Source organism: Cherax quadricarinatus, chromosome 28 (genome assembly GCF_038502225.1).
Source record: "Cherax quadricarinatus isolate ZL_2023a chromosome 28, ASM3850222v1, whole genome shotgun sequence".
NCBI classification, from domain to species: Eukaryota; Metazoa; Arthropoda; class Malacostraca; order Decapoda; family Parastacidae; genus Cherax; species Cherax quadricarinatus.
In genome coordinates, this window is record NC_091319.1 from 29,566,397 (window position 1) to 29,583,018 (window position 16,622).

The 16,622-nt window shown below is 39.9% G+C and overlaps 1 protein-coding gene across 2 annotated transcripts in view; it reads left to right on the forward strand.

Moving 5' to 3' along the window:
- The window catches only part of LOC138853338 (anti-lipopolysaccharide factor-like), a 46,215-nt gene extending 36,270 nt beyond the window's left edge, over positions 1-9,945 (forward strand). For both annotated transcript variants that reach the window (XM_070089507.1, XM_070089508.1), the window contains exon 4: positions 9,329-9,945. In XM_070089507.1, coding sequence (XP_069945608.1) covers positions 9,329-9,441 — 113 coding nt within the window. In that variant the 3' untranslated portion in view covers positions 9,442-9,945. The remainder of the gene's footprint in view (positions 1-9,328) is intronic.
- Positions 9,946-16,622: the final 6,677 nt, after the last annotated feature.

Below are 16,622 nucleotides of genomic sequence, written 5' to 3' on the forward strand. Positions count from 1 at the left end.
GGAGGGGTGTTAATGTTGCAGTTTAAAAACTGTAGTGTAAAGCACCCTTCTGGCAAGACAGTGATGGAGTGAATGATGGTGAAAGTTTTTCTTTTTCGGGCCACCCTGCCTTGGTGGGAATCGGCCAGTGTGATAATAATAATAATAATAATAATAATAATAATATAATAATATATATATATATATATATATATATATATATATATATATACATACATATATATACATATATATATATATATATGCAAAACAACCACTCTGAAAAAATAGAGAAATTCCAAGCGCTTTCGTGACTACTCACATTATCAAGGAACTATGAAAGTAAAGCATACAAGGAAGCTATATAAGGGGTCAGGCCAGCACCTCACTATCAGATCCCACAACGGTTAAACACCTGACGCGCGCCGACCCAACTTGGATAGGTCCTTTGCACAACTCACCCCACACACTATTCTACCCAAGAAAATTTAAAAATTATTTGTCCAGTGTATTATTAAATTCTTCCCAAATTCTATTAATTATAAATGGATCTAATTTATATAAACCAAAGGAAATATTCATATTATTGTCAAAACTGCTTTTTATGAAACAAGATTCAATTATATTCCTGTCGACCATGGACTTGCTTGATACTACTTTCTCAACATTTTGAAAATCAATTGGATGGTTAAAATCTCTTACATGAATAAATAGAGCATTGGAATCTTGTCCAGTTCTAATGCTATATTTATGTTGTTTTAATCTTAGTTCGAGATTTTTACTAGTTTGACCGTAATAAACTTTATCGCAAATTTTACAAGGAATCTTATAGACACATCCATCAGCATTTTGGGGGGAATTCTTTATCAAAAGTTTTTTTACTGTATCAAGATTTTTTAATACAACTTTAATATTAAAAGTCTTAAGAAGAGAAGGCATATCAACCAAGTTTTCATGGAATAGTAATTATGAAAGAAAATGATTACCAAGAAAAAATGAATAATCTCTTAGATGATACTGAAACCTATTCTAACCTTAGGAAAAATCCCCTAGAAACCGTTAACAGCAATTTCAATAAAACAATAAAACTTCTACTGAAAGGCAAAGATGAATTAGTCAAACAATTTACTTCCACTAAGCCATCTTTGCCTTACATGTATGGACTAATAAAAACACACAAACCAGGGAATCCAGTCAGACCAATTATTAGCTCCATAGGGGTCAGTTTCATATAAATTATCCAAATGGCTTGTTGATATTTTGAGCCCTAATGTTGGCAAAATTTCTAACTTTAATGTTAAAAACAACATAGACTTGGTTGATAAATTAAGCTCCTTGACTGACTTAAATGATTTTAACATGGTTAGTTTTGATGTTACTTCCTTGTTTACGAATGTTCCTGTTGATGATTTATTAAGTTTCTTATCTGAAGAACTCGTTAACTATGATTTACCATTGCCAGTTCCTACTATCATTAAACTTATTAAACTTTGCATTGTTGATGCAAAATTTGTATTTAATGATAAATTTTACACTCAGAAGTTTGGTATGGCAATGGGAAATCCTCTTTCACCTGTTCTTAGTAACCTATACATGGAATTTTTTGAAACAAGGTTACTTAACACAATCCTCCCTAATAGAGCTAAATGGTTCAGATATGTTGATGATATTTTGTGTCTTATGCCCAAAAATGTAGATATACACCATTTCCTTGGAAAATTAAATAGCTTAGCCCATTCTATAAACTTTACTGTTGAGTTTGAAGAAAATAACTCATTGCCTTTTCTAGATGTTTTAATTATTAAGGGTAATAATGAATTCAAATTTAAAATTTACAGAAAACCTACAAATGACTGTTCCTATGTCCACTATTATTCCTCGCATCAAGATAGAGTCAAACTGTCTGTTTTCTCATCAGTGTTTCTGAGAGCTTTACGAATTTGTAGTCCTGAGTTCATAGATGAGGAAATATCCAAAATTTATGAAATAGGTAATGATTTAAAATACCCAAGAAATGTAACTGATAAATCTTTTAAACATTGTCCTCATCGCCTCCAAGCCGTGTGGACGAGCTGCGCAGACGCTCCTGTTTGAGTTTGTTTTGCGCAGTTTACCTGATTGAGCTGCCCCTAGCGTTGGTTGGTGGAAACTTTATTTTCTCCAACATGGCGCTGAATAGCAGAAGAAGAATCAACACTGTCTGCATTGAGATGATCCGTGGTGCTGTCACAGGATCCAACATGGATTTATTATTACCAGCGATCATTCGCGATACCTATGGTATAGCAAATGAGGAGATATGTGGTGTCGCATTAAATGGAATGACAAGAATCTTCGTTAAGATGACGTCTGCACAAGTCTACGAGGCAGTGGTCGACAAGTATCAGGAGACCATCATACAGGTTAATACAGCTGTGTCGGTGAGACTTCATGATGTATCTCGACATTACACCTGGGTGAAAATCAGGAATGTGCCTTTTGAGGCGACTGATTTTGATATTACCAGTGAACTGCGTACTTATGGGACGGTTCACGTAGCCACAGCAGGGAGATGGGCAACTGGACCGTATGCAGGTGCGCTGGAAGGCGCGTATACAGTTAAAATGACTCTTCGGCACCCTATTCCTTCATATATTGTGTTGAAAGAATTAAGGACTCAAGTATATGTAACGTATGCGGGGCAACAACGTACGTGTCGGCTATGTGGGTCATATGACCACATCGCGGCGCAGTGTGAGAAACGAAGTGGGTACCCGGCACAACAGCAACGGCAACAGCAGCAACAGCAACAGCAGCAACAGCAGCCAGTGGACGAGGTTGGCGATGAGCGAGAACAGTCTCTTGCTACACCGCCCCAACAACGGTTGTCATGGAGTGAGGAGGTAGACAAAGAAAAGGAGCTTGAATCGCCAGTTGTAACGCTACAAGGAGAATCTCAGTCATTGGACATACATAAGGTTTTTGAGGAGAGACTACCTAATATGGGTGAAGAAGTGGCGGCGTCTTTGGTAAAGGCGTTGGATGACTTGTTAGAGGAATCGGTCCTAGATCAGGTGGAAGACCCAGGCTCAGTTCTGGGGAAGGCTGTGAATGATGGTATGGCAGAAGATGACGGTTTGTCGACGAGAGAGTCTACAGGATTGAAGGTGCATGCAGTAGAGGTGGAGGTGCATCAGGACGGTGCTTCTGATGTCAAAATGCAGGTGGAGGGCGGGACACGAAAGAGGACTGCAGCATCATCGGATTCTGATGATGTGCTAACTCCTGCCCAACGCCCTGGGAAAAAGTCTTGGGTGGAGGTACAGAAGAGAGGGAATGGTGAACCCAAGGATCAAGGGATTGCAAAGGTGATTCCCAACAAAGGGGGGAGGGACAGAGGTGTTGCAAAACGAACTGGGGTAAAGTCAATGCCGGGGACAAAAGGAAAACCCATTTGTTGAATTCAAGTGTTTTACTATAAATATTAACGGGTTGAGAGCTGAGAGGAAGCTTAAGTGGTTTAATGAGTATTTGGTGCGACTTGGTGTGGATGTGGTATTCTTACAGGAACATAATTTTAGGCCTGGTTATGAGTTGGATATGAGTGGTTATAATGTGTACATGGAACATGCGACACGTTTGAAAGGTGGGGCTGCCATTTTGGTAAAGGAAACTAGCCCGTTTATAGTAAGGCGTAGTGAAGGGGGGGAGGGGAGGGTAATTAGGGTGGATGGAACTTGGGGTAGGGTTCCCATTAGTTTAGTATGTGTATATGGTCCGGCTGAGGGTGACGTGAGTATTAAAACTAAATTTGTTCGGGACGTGCTGGTCTATTTTTTACGTGGTTTACCGAATGTTGCAATAATAGGCGGAGATTGGAATTGCGTGATACGTCGTAAAGATGTGGAGCCCAGAGGTGCGGGGTGTTGTTTGGGTATATTGGGGGATATATTGACCGGGGTGGGGTTAAAGGATGTGTGTGGGGGGGGAGGGATGGTAGAGCATACCTTCATTAAACGAGGTTATGCGGCGAGGTTGGACCGAATGTACGTGCCTTGTGCGGTTACTGTGCGGAGGGTGGAAGTGATAGATGTGGTTTTTTCCGATCATAGAGGAGTGGTAATAGATGTGGATATTGAGGGTGTGCCTCGGAGGGGTCCATCATTTTGGAAATTGAATGTAAAGTTATTAAAGGAAGAGGATAGTCTTTTGTCTTTTGGACATATGTGGGATCGTTTAGTGGTAGAAGCACCAGGGGATGTTGCCATGGTTAATTGGTGGGAAACAATAGCTAAAAAACGTATTAAGGAATATTATATTAATCGAGGGAAGAGATATAATCAGTTACAATACGGTTTTCAAAAATATTTAGAGGGGCAGTTGCGCGAATGTTATGCACAAATTAATGCTAATTATCCTGTTATTGAAATTGAAAGTTTGAAGGAAAATATCCGGAATTTACAAAATGAGAGGTTTGATGGGGAAAGGCTTAAGGGCGGGATTGAGGAGGTTTTGTGGGGAGATCGGCCGTCGGCGTGTGTGTTGCGGAGTCAACACACACGTCGCAAGGCAATGGAGTTAATGGGGTTGAATGTTCAGGTAGGTATGCAAGGGTATAAAGTGGACCAGGTGTTGACGACGACTGAGGGTATGAGTGGGTATATTGATGCTTGGGTTAAGTTGAAAACGCAAAGTGTGGGAATAAGTGAAATAGCATTACAGTCAATTGGAAGGTTTGTGCAGTGTGAGTTGACAGAGCATGATCGATTCGTTTTGGAAGGGCCGATAACGGAGTGCGAGACATGGGTAGCTTTAGCCGGGGCGCAATTAGGAAAGGCACCAGGAATTGATGGGTTGCCCAGTGACTTTTATCTCCAAAATTGGAGCGTTTTAAAAGAATTTTTGGTAAGATTATTCAATATCATTAAGCGGGATCGGGTTTTAGGGGCACAGCAGCGGATGGCTGTGGTCGTTTTAGTGCCTAAAGGTGAGCCATTAACAGTTAAAGACTATCGGGCTATTTCGTTATTGTGTGGTGATTATAAGATTTTTGCAAGAATTTTAGCTAACAGAATAAAAAAGGTCCTGGGTAAAGTGATCGATAAGGGACAATATGGGGTGCCGGGAAGGTCTATGTATGACGGGCATGGTTTGATTAGAAGTTTTATTGAAGAAAGAGTAAAATTGGGAGTGGGGGGGGTGTTGGCTATAGATTGGGAGGCGGCATATGATAGTGTAGAAAGGGAAGCGTTATGGAAGATTATGAGATGGCAGGGGTTTGGAGAGGAAATTATATCATGGGCCAAATTAATGTATCAAGATGCATCCTTGAGGGTGCAGGTAAATGGAAGGTTAGGAGAACAAATTCAGATGAGCAGGGGTCTACGTCAAGGTTGTCCCCTTTCACAAATATTTTTTGCGTGTTTACAGGATCCCTTTTATAGAGGAATTAGGGTCTTATTGGCAGCAAATGGGGTTGGTGACGAAAGGGGTGGGGGGGCTGGCATTGTTGGATATGTTGATGACACAACGATTTTAGTAAGTGGTAACAGGGATTTGCCTCGGGTGGAAAAGTTAGTAAATGTTTTTGAAAAGGCTTCTGGCATGTCAATTAATAAGGAGAAAACGAAGTATATGGATCTTGGAGATAGGTTAAGTGAGGAATGTGAAGTAGTTGAAAGGTGGAAAAAGGTGGACCAATTACTGATATGTGGGATCGTTTATGTAAGTGATATCAAGTTAGCACAACAAATAAATTCAGTGCGTATTGTAGATGGTGTACTGAAGCGCCTCAGTGCTTTACGAGCTGCACACTTAACTTTGCATCAAAGAGTAATTACAACGAATGTCCTATTATATAGTAAACTTTGGCATGTAGCAGCAATATATCCGATACTTCGTAGTGAGATACAAAGGTTACAAAAGCGCGTTTTTAGATTCATTTGGGGTACTGGAAGCGAATGGTTAGGTAGAGCGGTTGTCACACTCCCGGTTGGCCGTGGAGGGCTGGGTCTTATAGCTGTTGAAAAGAGGATTATGAGTGTGTATTTGAAACGTAGTTATAAGCGGGAGGGGGGGGCGAGGGAAGGCGGACTTCATAAGATACGTCAGGATATGCAACGGTGGTGGGTGGGTAGGGAGTTCATAATAGGTGAGGCAATGTTACGGGTCGTCATAAACATGAGCGATCCTTCACATATTAAATTGGGAAACCTTGATGGGGTGGAAGGTAAGGCAGTGGTAGCAGTGGTAGAAGGTGTTTATCCGATGTATGATTGGCGTAATATCTGGGGGCGTTTGAACAAATTACGTTTAAAACCTAAAGTACGAGAAGTAATGTATAGATTTTTACATGGGATCTTACCGTCTGGAATGGTTTTATTCCATAAGAGAATACGGGAGGATGGGATATGCAAGGCTTGTGGTGGATGGGAGACTGTTTTCCATATAGTGTATTTTTGCGAATGTATTGAACTAATAAGGGTTTGGTTGGGTAAGGTAATAAGGTTAGTGGGAGGGGGGGGTTTGCAGGTGTTGAGGGTTTTAAGCTTAGACATAGGTGGGGTGAATCAGAAGGTAGAGAATGCGGTAGGGTATATAATTACAGATTATATTTATATGTCTTGGGCTATGAGAGGAGCGAACGTGTGTGAAAGAATTAATGCATTAACAGCAACTTTTTATAGGACAAAGTGTAGAAATAAGGAGGTGTATGGGGGGAGATGGGAGAGGGATTTAAGTGAGGGTTATAGGAATTTCACTTTACGGGATTTACGGGAGTTGAAAGGCAGGTAAGGGGGATGAAATGGGCTGGTTTCCTAGAATGGGCGGTAGCATGTTGAGTTTGTTTGATGAATGTTATATGAGGTATGTCTGGGGTGCAATTTTAACATTATTTGTTCCGAGTGTGTCAAGTACAATACAGTTATATTTGGAATTATCGACTTATAAATATGTATGTGTATGTGTGTATATATATGCATGTGTTGTATGTGTGTGTGTATTTGTGTATGTATGTGTATGTGTGTATGTATGTATATATGTATGTGTATGTATGTGTATATATATATATGTATATGTATATATATATGTATATGTATGTATATGTATGTATTGTATGTATGTTACTTTCTTGTATATACCATTAATGGTTTTTCTCATGAACATTTTCAATGATATACAATACATATTTTCTATGAGCATTTATGATTTTGATACAATGTGTAAATGTCAAAATGGCTTTTTATGTTCCAGTTTAATTTACAATTGTATTTTTGTAAGCACAATTGATTTGGTGCCAATAGAAGTATGTAGTTTAAGAGTTTTACGAACCCTTGAAGTTGTAAGAATTGGATGAAGTTATTCATGGTTGAGTTGACGTAATATTATAACTGACGTTGTAAGTGATTGTGTTCAATTAGACAACATACTTTATATACTTATTTATATGTATGTACATGTATGTAAATTGAAGTCTGATTTTAAAGGTGAAGAGTGGGTTTTCCATTTTTGTTCTTTTTTTTTTTTTCTCTTTATGGTAATACAAGGTTGTATCATGTACACCAACAAATATGGTTAGGGGTATGTGGTAAAATTTTCGTGTTGATTAGACATTTATAATACAGATGAAATACTAGGCTTAGGTTAGGGTAAATTTATGATAATTTGTGGAATGTTCTTTGATTCAAACTGCTCTTTATTATACTTGTATTTTATTATTCTAGTGTGAATTAAGAGCAAGGATGATTAATTTGAGGAAGAGTTAATATAGGTTTGCATGTTTTTGCGAAAAGTTAACTTATCCACATGTAGCTAGTATAGGACAATTTTAAGCTTCGGTATCTGATTTTATATGTAGGTAATAGTGGTCATATTTGTTATATTGTAATGTTATTCGTTAATGTTTCAATATCTAATGTAACGTTTTTTCAGTTATTTGTTCATATATTGTCATCTTTAGGGTTTTTCCTTTTGTCTATTGTCTATTGTTGGTTTTAAATAAAATATAAAAAAAAAAATCTTTTAAAGGTGCTAGAAATACTTTTTACAATCTAAAAAGGGACAACCAGCCTTATTCAACTAAAAATATGTTGGTTCTCCCTTACCATGAAAACTTGGTTGATATGCCTTCTCTTCTTAAGACTTTTAATATTAAAGTTGTATTCAAAAATCTTGATACAGTAAAAAAACTTTTGATTAAGAATTCCCTCCAAAATGCTGATGGATGTGTCTATAAGATTCCTTGTAAAATTTGCGATAAAGTTTATTACGGTCAAACTGGTAAAAATCTCGAACTAAGATTAAAACAACATAAATATAGCATTAGAACTGGACAAGATTCCAATGCTCTATTTATTCATGTAAGAGATTTTAACCATCCAGTTGACAGGAATATAATTGAATCTTGTTTCATAAAAAGCAGTTTTGACAATAATATGAATATTTCCTTTGGTTTATATAAATTAGATCCATTTATAATTAATATAATTTGGGAAGAATTTAATAATATACTGGACAAATAATTTTTAAATTTTCTTGGGTAGAATAGTTTGTGGGGTGAGTTGTGCAAAGGACCTATCCAAGTTGGGTCGGCGCGCGTCAGGTGTTTAATTAACCGTTGTGGGATCTGATAGTGAGGTGCTGGCCTGACCCCTTATATAGCTTCCTTGTATGCTTTACTTTCATAGTTCCTTGATAATGTGAGTAGTCACGAAAGCGCTTGGAATTTCTCTATTTTTTCAGAGTGGTTGTTTTGCATATTCCGAAATCACCTGTTTACTGTGATCTTATTGCATATATATATATATAGATATATATATATATATATATATATATATATATATATATATATATATATATATAAAAGATCACAGAAAACAGGTGATATCACAATATGCAAAACAGTTACTGTAGAAACCTTATAAGGCTGATATCACATACGACCTTGCACCCTACTCATTATGAGATGGATGAGAGTGTCAGGATACTTGTCAGTATAATTTATGAAGTGCCTGTCACACATAACTTAAAGTCCTCCCTTATTCTACTGGTTATAAATAAATGTAATTTATATAACCCTATTTTATTATGAAACTTGATTCAATTATATTTCTCTCAGCCATAGACCTGCTTGATACAACTTCCTCAGGCTTTTGAAAACCAACTGGGTGGTTAAAATCTCTCAGAGTACTTTTATTTAGAAAATACATTTTTATGTGAAACACTAAACCCGAGTGGGTTAGTCAGCGAATGGGAAAGGGAAGGGTCAATTCTTTGATCAGTAAGTGACATGTGCGTTGTTCATTTAATAAGAAACTAGAAGCAAAATTTTTGAATTAATGTGATCCTGTTACCATCTCTTGTGTTACAGCTCGAGGTTTCACAAGCCCCGTCAATGCTGAGAGAGAGGCAACGAGAGACATGGTGAAGAAGCTGGTGGAAAATGGCTTGGTGACAGAGGAGGAAGCCTCACACTGGCTCTGATTGTCCGATGATTCGCGGTGAGGATTCACAGTGGCTCTGAGAACCTAGTGACCGCGTCTAGCACAGCCCTCGTATCTGTCAGCATTGTCCAGAGACAACTTCAGTTTTATTCAGACTAAAATATTATATATTAAGGGGGAAAATTGCGTTCGCGCCTGAACTTCTTCATTTTTCGTTCGATTTCTTTCATTTTTTTTTTTTGTACGTAAAGAAGCACCTTTCCATTGTAATGTGACCAAGTTTCAACAAGATAGCTCCAAAAACAACTGAGAAAAAAATTATTTACTAATAATCATACATATTGAACTGTATTTTCGTAATGGGACTTGGAGAAGCTGTTTTGGCATTATCTACGCATAAAACAATGCTAAACTGTATTTCTGATGGTTAAGTTTACTGTAATTTATCCTTCCTTCATTCTTAAAAAAAATAAAGTTTGTATGGTTTTGACATTCAGCCAAATATCTGACTTCTGCCCTCACAAAAATAAAAAAACAAAATTTTTTTTTATATTTTATTTAAAACCAATGCAGTATACATAAAAATAAAAATAAAAGGAAACAGTATGGATCTCAATCCTGAAGGTTCGGCCATTGACATAAGAAACCCAACACAAAATAAACTAACACAAATGGATTGCACCTATATACTCGCAAGATATAGCTGTATAACATACAACAATAACTTACGGCAAGAACATAGCTACAAATAAACACAGTAACAGGGTCATGAACTGACATATATAAACATTCAATGACTCAAAACCTAACTTACATATAAATTTTACATATAACATGACATGTGACAAAGGCTCATTACAATTGAAAAGAATATGTACGAGAAAATGTAACAATTACTTCCAGCCTTCTCATTAATCAATAAACCAAAACCTAACATCATAATCCTACTAGAACATCTACAAACTTATCCCTAACATTACAGCTTTACATATACCAAAATACAAATAAACATACAAAGAAAACAGCTTAGATCTCAAAATCGACTCATTACAGTTACAATAAACCCGTATACAAAAATCTCAGACACAAAAGGAATGCGTCTATAAACTGGCTAGATATATCTGTATACCATACAGCCAAAACTTACGTCAAGAACATAGCCATGAAAAACCAATATCAGGGCGCTGACAGTCTATTAGTACATCTTAACATACAAAAACCTAGAACATCACATGAACTAAAAAACACTTCATATGGCAAAGAACAATACCGTTGTATAATGCTATACAAAGTACATTGAAATGACAATTGAAACAAAGTAACGAAGAGGGAACATACAACAAGCATGTGTTGAATACATATAAACCTACACATCACATACACCACAGTACTATCTTTGTATAACACCTTTGAGGACAAAAGGAGAATCCAGACATACTTAGATCATGCCTTGTGTCACCTCAAACCATCAAACACACAAATACTGTGAGATGTACCCTCTCACACATTATACACACAATAATGTAGTGCAACAACACTACTTACATATTGTATTCAAAACCTTCTTAAAAACAATGTGAAAAACATATCTTACACAACTACCCAGACCAAACACATCACAAAAGAAGCTTATGTATTATATTACCAAACATACCACACACGCTAACATCTATACTCAAGAAAACTAGCCCGCCGCAACCCCTTACTTTACACTTAAATCTCTTAAATCCTTCAACCTAAATCTACGATAACCTTCAGTAAATGCTGTCTCCCATCTTCCCCCATAAAGATCCCTATTGCGGCACTTTGTTCTATACATCGTGGCCCCTAACACTCTTATCCTTTCCTCGACTCCCTCTCATTGCCCAACATATATAAATAAAATCAATAACCACATACGCAACCGCATTCACCACCTGCTGACTCCACCCACCTATATCTAAACTTAACACCCGCAACACCTGTAACCCTTCCCCACCCACTAACCTAACTACCCTACTTAGCCAGACCCTCACATCTTCTAAACAAGTACAAAAGTACACAGCGTGAAATATAGTTTCCGGACATCCACACGCTTTGCACTCCCCACCCTCCCTTAATCTCCTATTAAATAACACAACCCCAGACGGCAAGATCCCATGTAAAAACCTAAACATAACCTCCCTGACACTTGGTTTTACACGTAGTTGTTGCAGACATTTCCATACAGAACCCCATGCATACATAGGGTATGCCCCCTCAACTGCCGCCACCACAGGCCAACCCCCCACCATCTCAAGAACCTTCAGTTTAAGCTGTTTCGGATCCCTTACCTTCAGTAAAACTCGCAACATAGCCTCCCCAAACATTAAATCCCTACCCCTCCACCACTGTTGCATATCCATGCACAGTCTTTCAAGGCCCACCCCACTCACCCCCTCCCTCACAAACCCCCTTTTCAGAAACACACTCAACATACGCTTCTCAAGAGGTATAAGCCCCAGCCCCCCCTGGCTAACGGGAAGCGACACCACTCCTCTACTTAGCCAGTCACAACCCTATCCCCATATAAATCTGAATACCCGCAGTTGCAACCGTTGCATCTCACACCGTCGTAACGGATATATTGCCACCACGTGCCATAACTTGCTATACAACAGGACATTCGTGACTATAACCCTTTGATGCAACGTTAATTGCTCTGCCCTCAAACCTCCCAATCTTTTTAAAACTCCATCCACGGTGCGCCTCGAATTTGCCTCTTGTGCATCCCTATCATTCCGCATGTACACTATCCCACATATCAACAACTGAACTACCACACGCCACCCACCCTCAACAGTCTCACCATTATGTACACTATCCCCTAGATCCAAATGCTTGGACTTTACTACATTAATTTTCATCCCCGTAGCCTCACCAAAAACGTCTATCACCCTTCCTACCTTACGTAAATCCCTCACATCCCTCACCAAGACAGTTGTATCATCCACGTAACCCACTATACCCGCTTCCCCTTCTCGTGCAAAACCAACCCTCGCTCTCACTATACTCCACCTAACTGCCCTATAAAAGGGTTCCTGAAGACATGCAAACAAAATTTGCGACAGAGGGCATCCCTGTCGCAAACCCCTTCCCATCTGTATGCTATCACCTAGTCATCCATTAACCTGTATTCTCATAACTGCACCCAGATACAAAGTTTTTGCCCAAGAAACAATTTCCCTCCCGAAACCCAACCAACGCATAAAACTCCATAATGCATCCCTTTCTACGCTATCATAAGCAGCTCTCCAATCCAGAGCCAAAACACCCCCTCCCCCTCCCCCTATGCTCTATAAAACTCCTAATAACTCCATGCCCTTCATACATTGATCTACCCAGTATGCCATATTGTCCTCTATCAATTACTTTACCTAAAACTTGTTTGATTCTGTTCCCTAATACCCTTGCAAATAACTTATAATCACCGCACATAAGCGATATTGCACGGTAATCTTCTACCGTGGTCTGTCCACCCTTCGGCACTAATACAACAACAGCAGTCCTTTGCTGCTCACCCATTGTCCCATCTTCCTTCATTACATTGAACAATCTGACTAAAAACCTCCTCAATACTTCCCAGTTCTTAACATAAAAATCATTAGGCAACCCGTCTACACCTGGTGCCTTACCTAAACTTGCACCTGCTATAGCTTGCCAAATTTCCCCTTCCGTAATCTGTCCTTCCAAAGTCTCCCCATCTCTACCATCAAGCTCGCATTGCACATAACCACCCATTTCCCTTAAAGTATCATCTCGTATACCCACATGTTGTGCATATGACCTAAACCATGCATCAAGATATCCACTCATACCTTCAGTCGACATCAATACCTGCCCTTCCCTATACCCTTCCATCCCCACATGAACAGTTAATCCCATCATCTCCATCGCTGCTCTCCTCTTACGCTGTCCTCTCAATACACACGCCGATGGCCTATCACCCCATAACACCTCCTCCAACCCCGCCAAAATGCGTGCACCATCAAATCTTTCATTTTGCAAATCCTAATGCTCTCCTTTAATCCCTCAATATCTCCCACCGGGTAACTAACCCTCCCACGTTCGTAGCAAGCTCTCAACTGCCCCTCAAGATAAGATTGAAACCCATACTTTAACCTATTATATTCCCCCCCACTACGTACATAAAAATCCTTAATACCTGATTTTGCCACCGAGTCCCACCATCTAACCAGATCACCATTCCCAGGCGATTCTGCCTCCAACCCCTCCCAAAACTGTTTAAATGACTGTCTATATTCTTCTTCATGCAACAACTTTACATTTAACTTCCAATACCCCCTACCCCTTCATGGCAACCCCTCCCAACCCAAATCCACCATAACACCCCTATGATCAGAAAATACCACATCCAACACCCTCATGCTATGTATTACTACCCTTCTGGGGACGTACAAACGATCGAGCCTAGCAGCATACCCATGCCTAATAAATGTATGCTCTACCTCCCCCCCCCCACAGATATCGATCAAACCCACCCCTGATAACAATTCTCCCAATATTCCCATACAATGCCCCGCCCCCCTCGGTTCCACATCCTTACGCTTTATCACACAGTTCCAATCACCTCCTATCACGGCTACCCCTGGCAATCCACGCAAGTAGTAAACCAGCACGTCCCTCACAAATTTATTCTTAATGCGTACATCACCCTCTGCCGGGCCATACACACAAACCAACGTTATCTGTACCTGACCCCATAATCCATCCACACGTATTACCCTCCCCTCCCCCCCTTCACAATGCCTGACAATCAATGGGCTAGTTTCTTTTACCAATATAGCCACACCGCCTTTCAATGTGACTGCATGTTCAACATACACCTTATATCCCTCCACCTTCAACTCGTAACCATGTCTATAATTATGCTCCTGCAAGAACACAACGTCAACACCATGATGCTCCAAAAACTCCCTAAACCACTCACACTTTCTCTGCGACCTCAAACCATTGATGTTCAATGTCAAGCACTTAAAACTGACAAAGAAGGTTTCCCTCTTGACACAACCTTTTTGTCACCTGATTGCCTCATTGCACTCTTATCCCTCCCCCCATCTTTTTGTGCACTCTTACTCGATCCCTGTCCCTGAGTGTCTTTTGAGCCCCTCTGCGTGACATCTGCCCATGTTTTCTTCCCTGAACGTTGTGCAGGCGTAAGCACTTCATCTGAATCATAAAGCGCTGCTGCGCGCTTTCGCGTCGTACCATCGACCTGCATCTCGTCATCAAGCTCATCACCACGATGAACCTCAACCTCCACCGTATTCACCGACAAGACAGCCTTGTCACACACCTTAGGACGAACTATCTTCGCCCCTCCGTCCTCCATAGTAGTCTCAAGATCCAGGACCGTGCCTTCTTCCTGATAAGGCGCCGTGCCCAAAATATCCACAAGCATCGTCCTTATCGATGCTTCCTCCTTGCTATCATTCACTTCCGTGATGATCTTCTCCAATGCCTGAACCACGTCCAAGGAAGGGGAGTCCTCCCCCACTCATAGCACCTGCCATCTTCTCTGCCCTCTCAACCTCCTCACTCCATGATGCACTCTGCGGAGGCAGTGTCGAAAAAGGCTGCTCTTGCTCCACTCTCCTCTCCTCTATGTTTCTTCGTTGTTGCAGGTCGTTGTCTCCACGTCCTCTACCACATTGCGCTGCCAGGTGTTCATAAGACCCGCACAAATGACAAGTGCATCGTTGCCCTGCATATGTCACAAATACCTGAGTTCTGAAATCATCCATCACCACATACGACGGTATAGGATGTCGTATCGTCATCTTTGCAGAGTACGTACCCTCAGGTATCCCCATATACGTACCAGCTGACCACCTTCCTGCAGTGACCGTGTGTACCGTCCCATATTTACTCATGGCGAACCTTGTCAGATGCATCCGCCTCGAATGGCACATTCCTGATCTTCACCCAAGTGAAGTAACTTGATACATCATGCATCCTCACCGTGACAGCATGATTCACAGGTATGGCCACTTCCTGAAACTTGTTCACCACTGCCTCATACATACTCGCCGAATTGAATTTAAGAAATATCCTCTTCGTGCCATTCAAGGCAAGTCCACAAATCTCTTCAGTAGCAACGCCGTAGGTGTCTCTAATTATTGCTGGTAGAAGTAACTCCACAGACGGCCCCGTGATAGCTCCACTGGTTAATTCAATACAGACTGTATTAACCCGCCGGCGACAAGCCTGCGCCATGTGAAAATATTACTGCACCCAGTCAACACCAGGGGGTAGCAGCAGCACACGTCCTCTCTACTCAAGGGTTGAGAGACGAATGCCAAAACAAATTATGATATCTCGAAATGCTAACGACCAGCTTGTAAAACAATCTTTCCTTTATGTCCTCTGTCAATTTCATTGCATTCCTGCTATTATTAACGAAAATACAGACATATAGTATATGTGAATAACCTACTTCCGAGATGCTTTATAGCCCTTGTGGCTTAGCGCTTCTTTTTGATTATAATAATAATAATACTTCCGAGATAATCCGCGAAACAGCCGGACCACCGATTTTTTTTTTCCGAGAAAATAGCAGTTTTCTCAGCATTACGAGTGTATATCATAGTTACGCATGTCCATTTTCTTTAATATAAGCACCCTGGCGGTGAAAGAAGGAGAATGGAAGCCATCCCTGACTATGCGAATCTTATATTCCCGAGGGAACGCTCTAGGAATATGCCATATATTATTCATTCTGGAGTATTTACCATATTTCTTTGTTATTTATATCGTTTATTATGTCATATTAGATCAATTGTGATAGATAAATAAGCCGTAGAAGCTATAATAGCGTTATATTGAAGCATATTCCCCGGCCATCCCGAGACTGGAATTTTCCATGACGTCAGCAAGATGTTGCCAGTAGGCTCCTGATTGGCTGTAAGTCTACGTATAAGTCCCACCCACTGTATTATGATGCTAACAAATAACAAAAAAAAAAAAAAAGGCACAATACCGTGACTGGAACGATACACAAATAACCCGCACATAAAAGAGAGAAGCTTACGACGACGTTTCGGTCCGACTTTGTCAATGGTCCAAGTCGGACCGAAACGTCGTCGTAAGCTTCTCTCTTTTATGTGCGGGTTATTTGTGTATTGTGTATTATGATGCTAAATCGTCAATTATTATTTTAGAAAGAATAATACAATAAATACA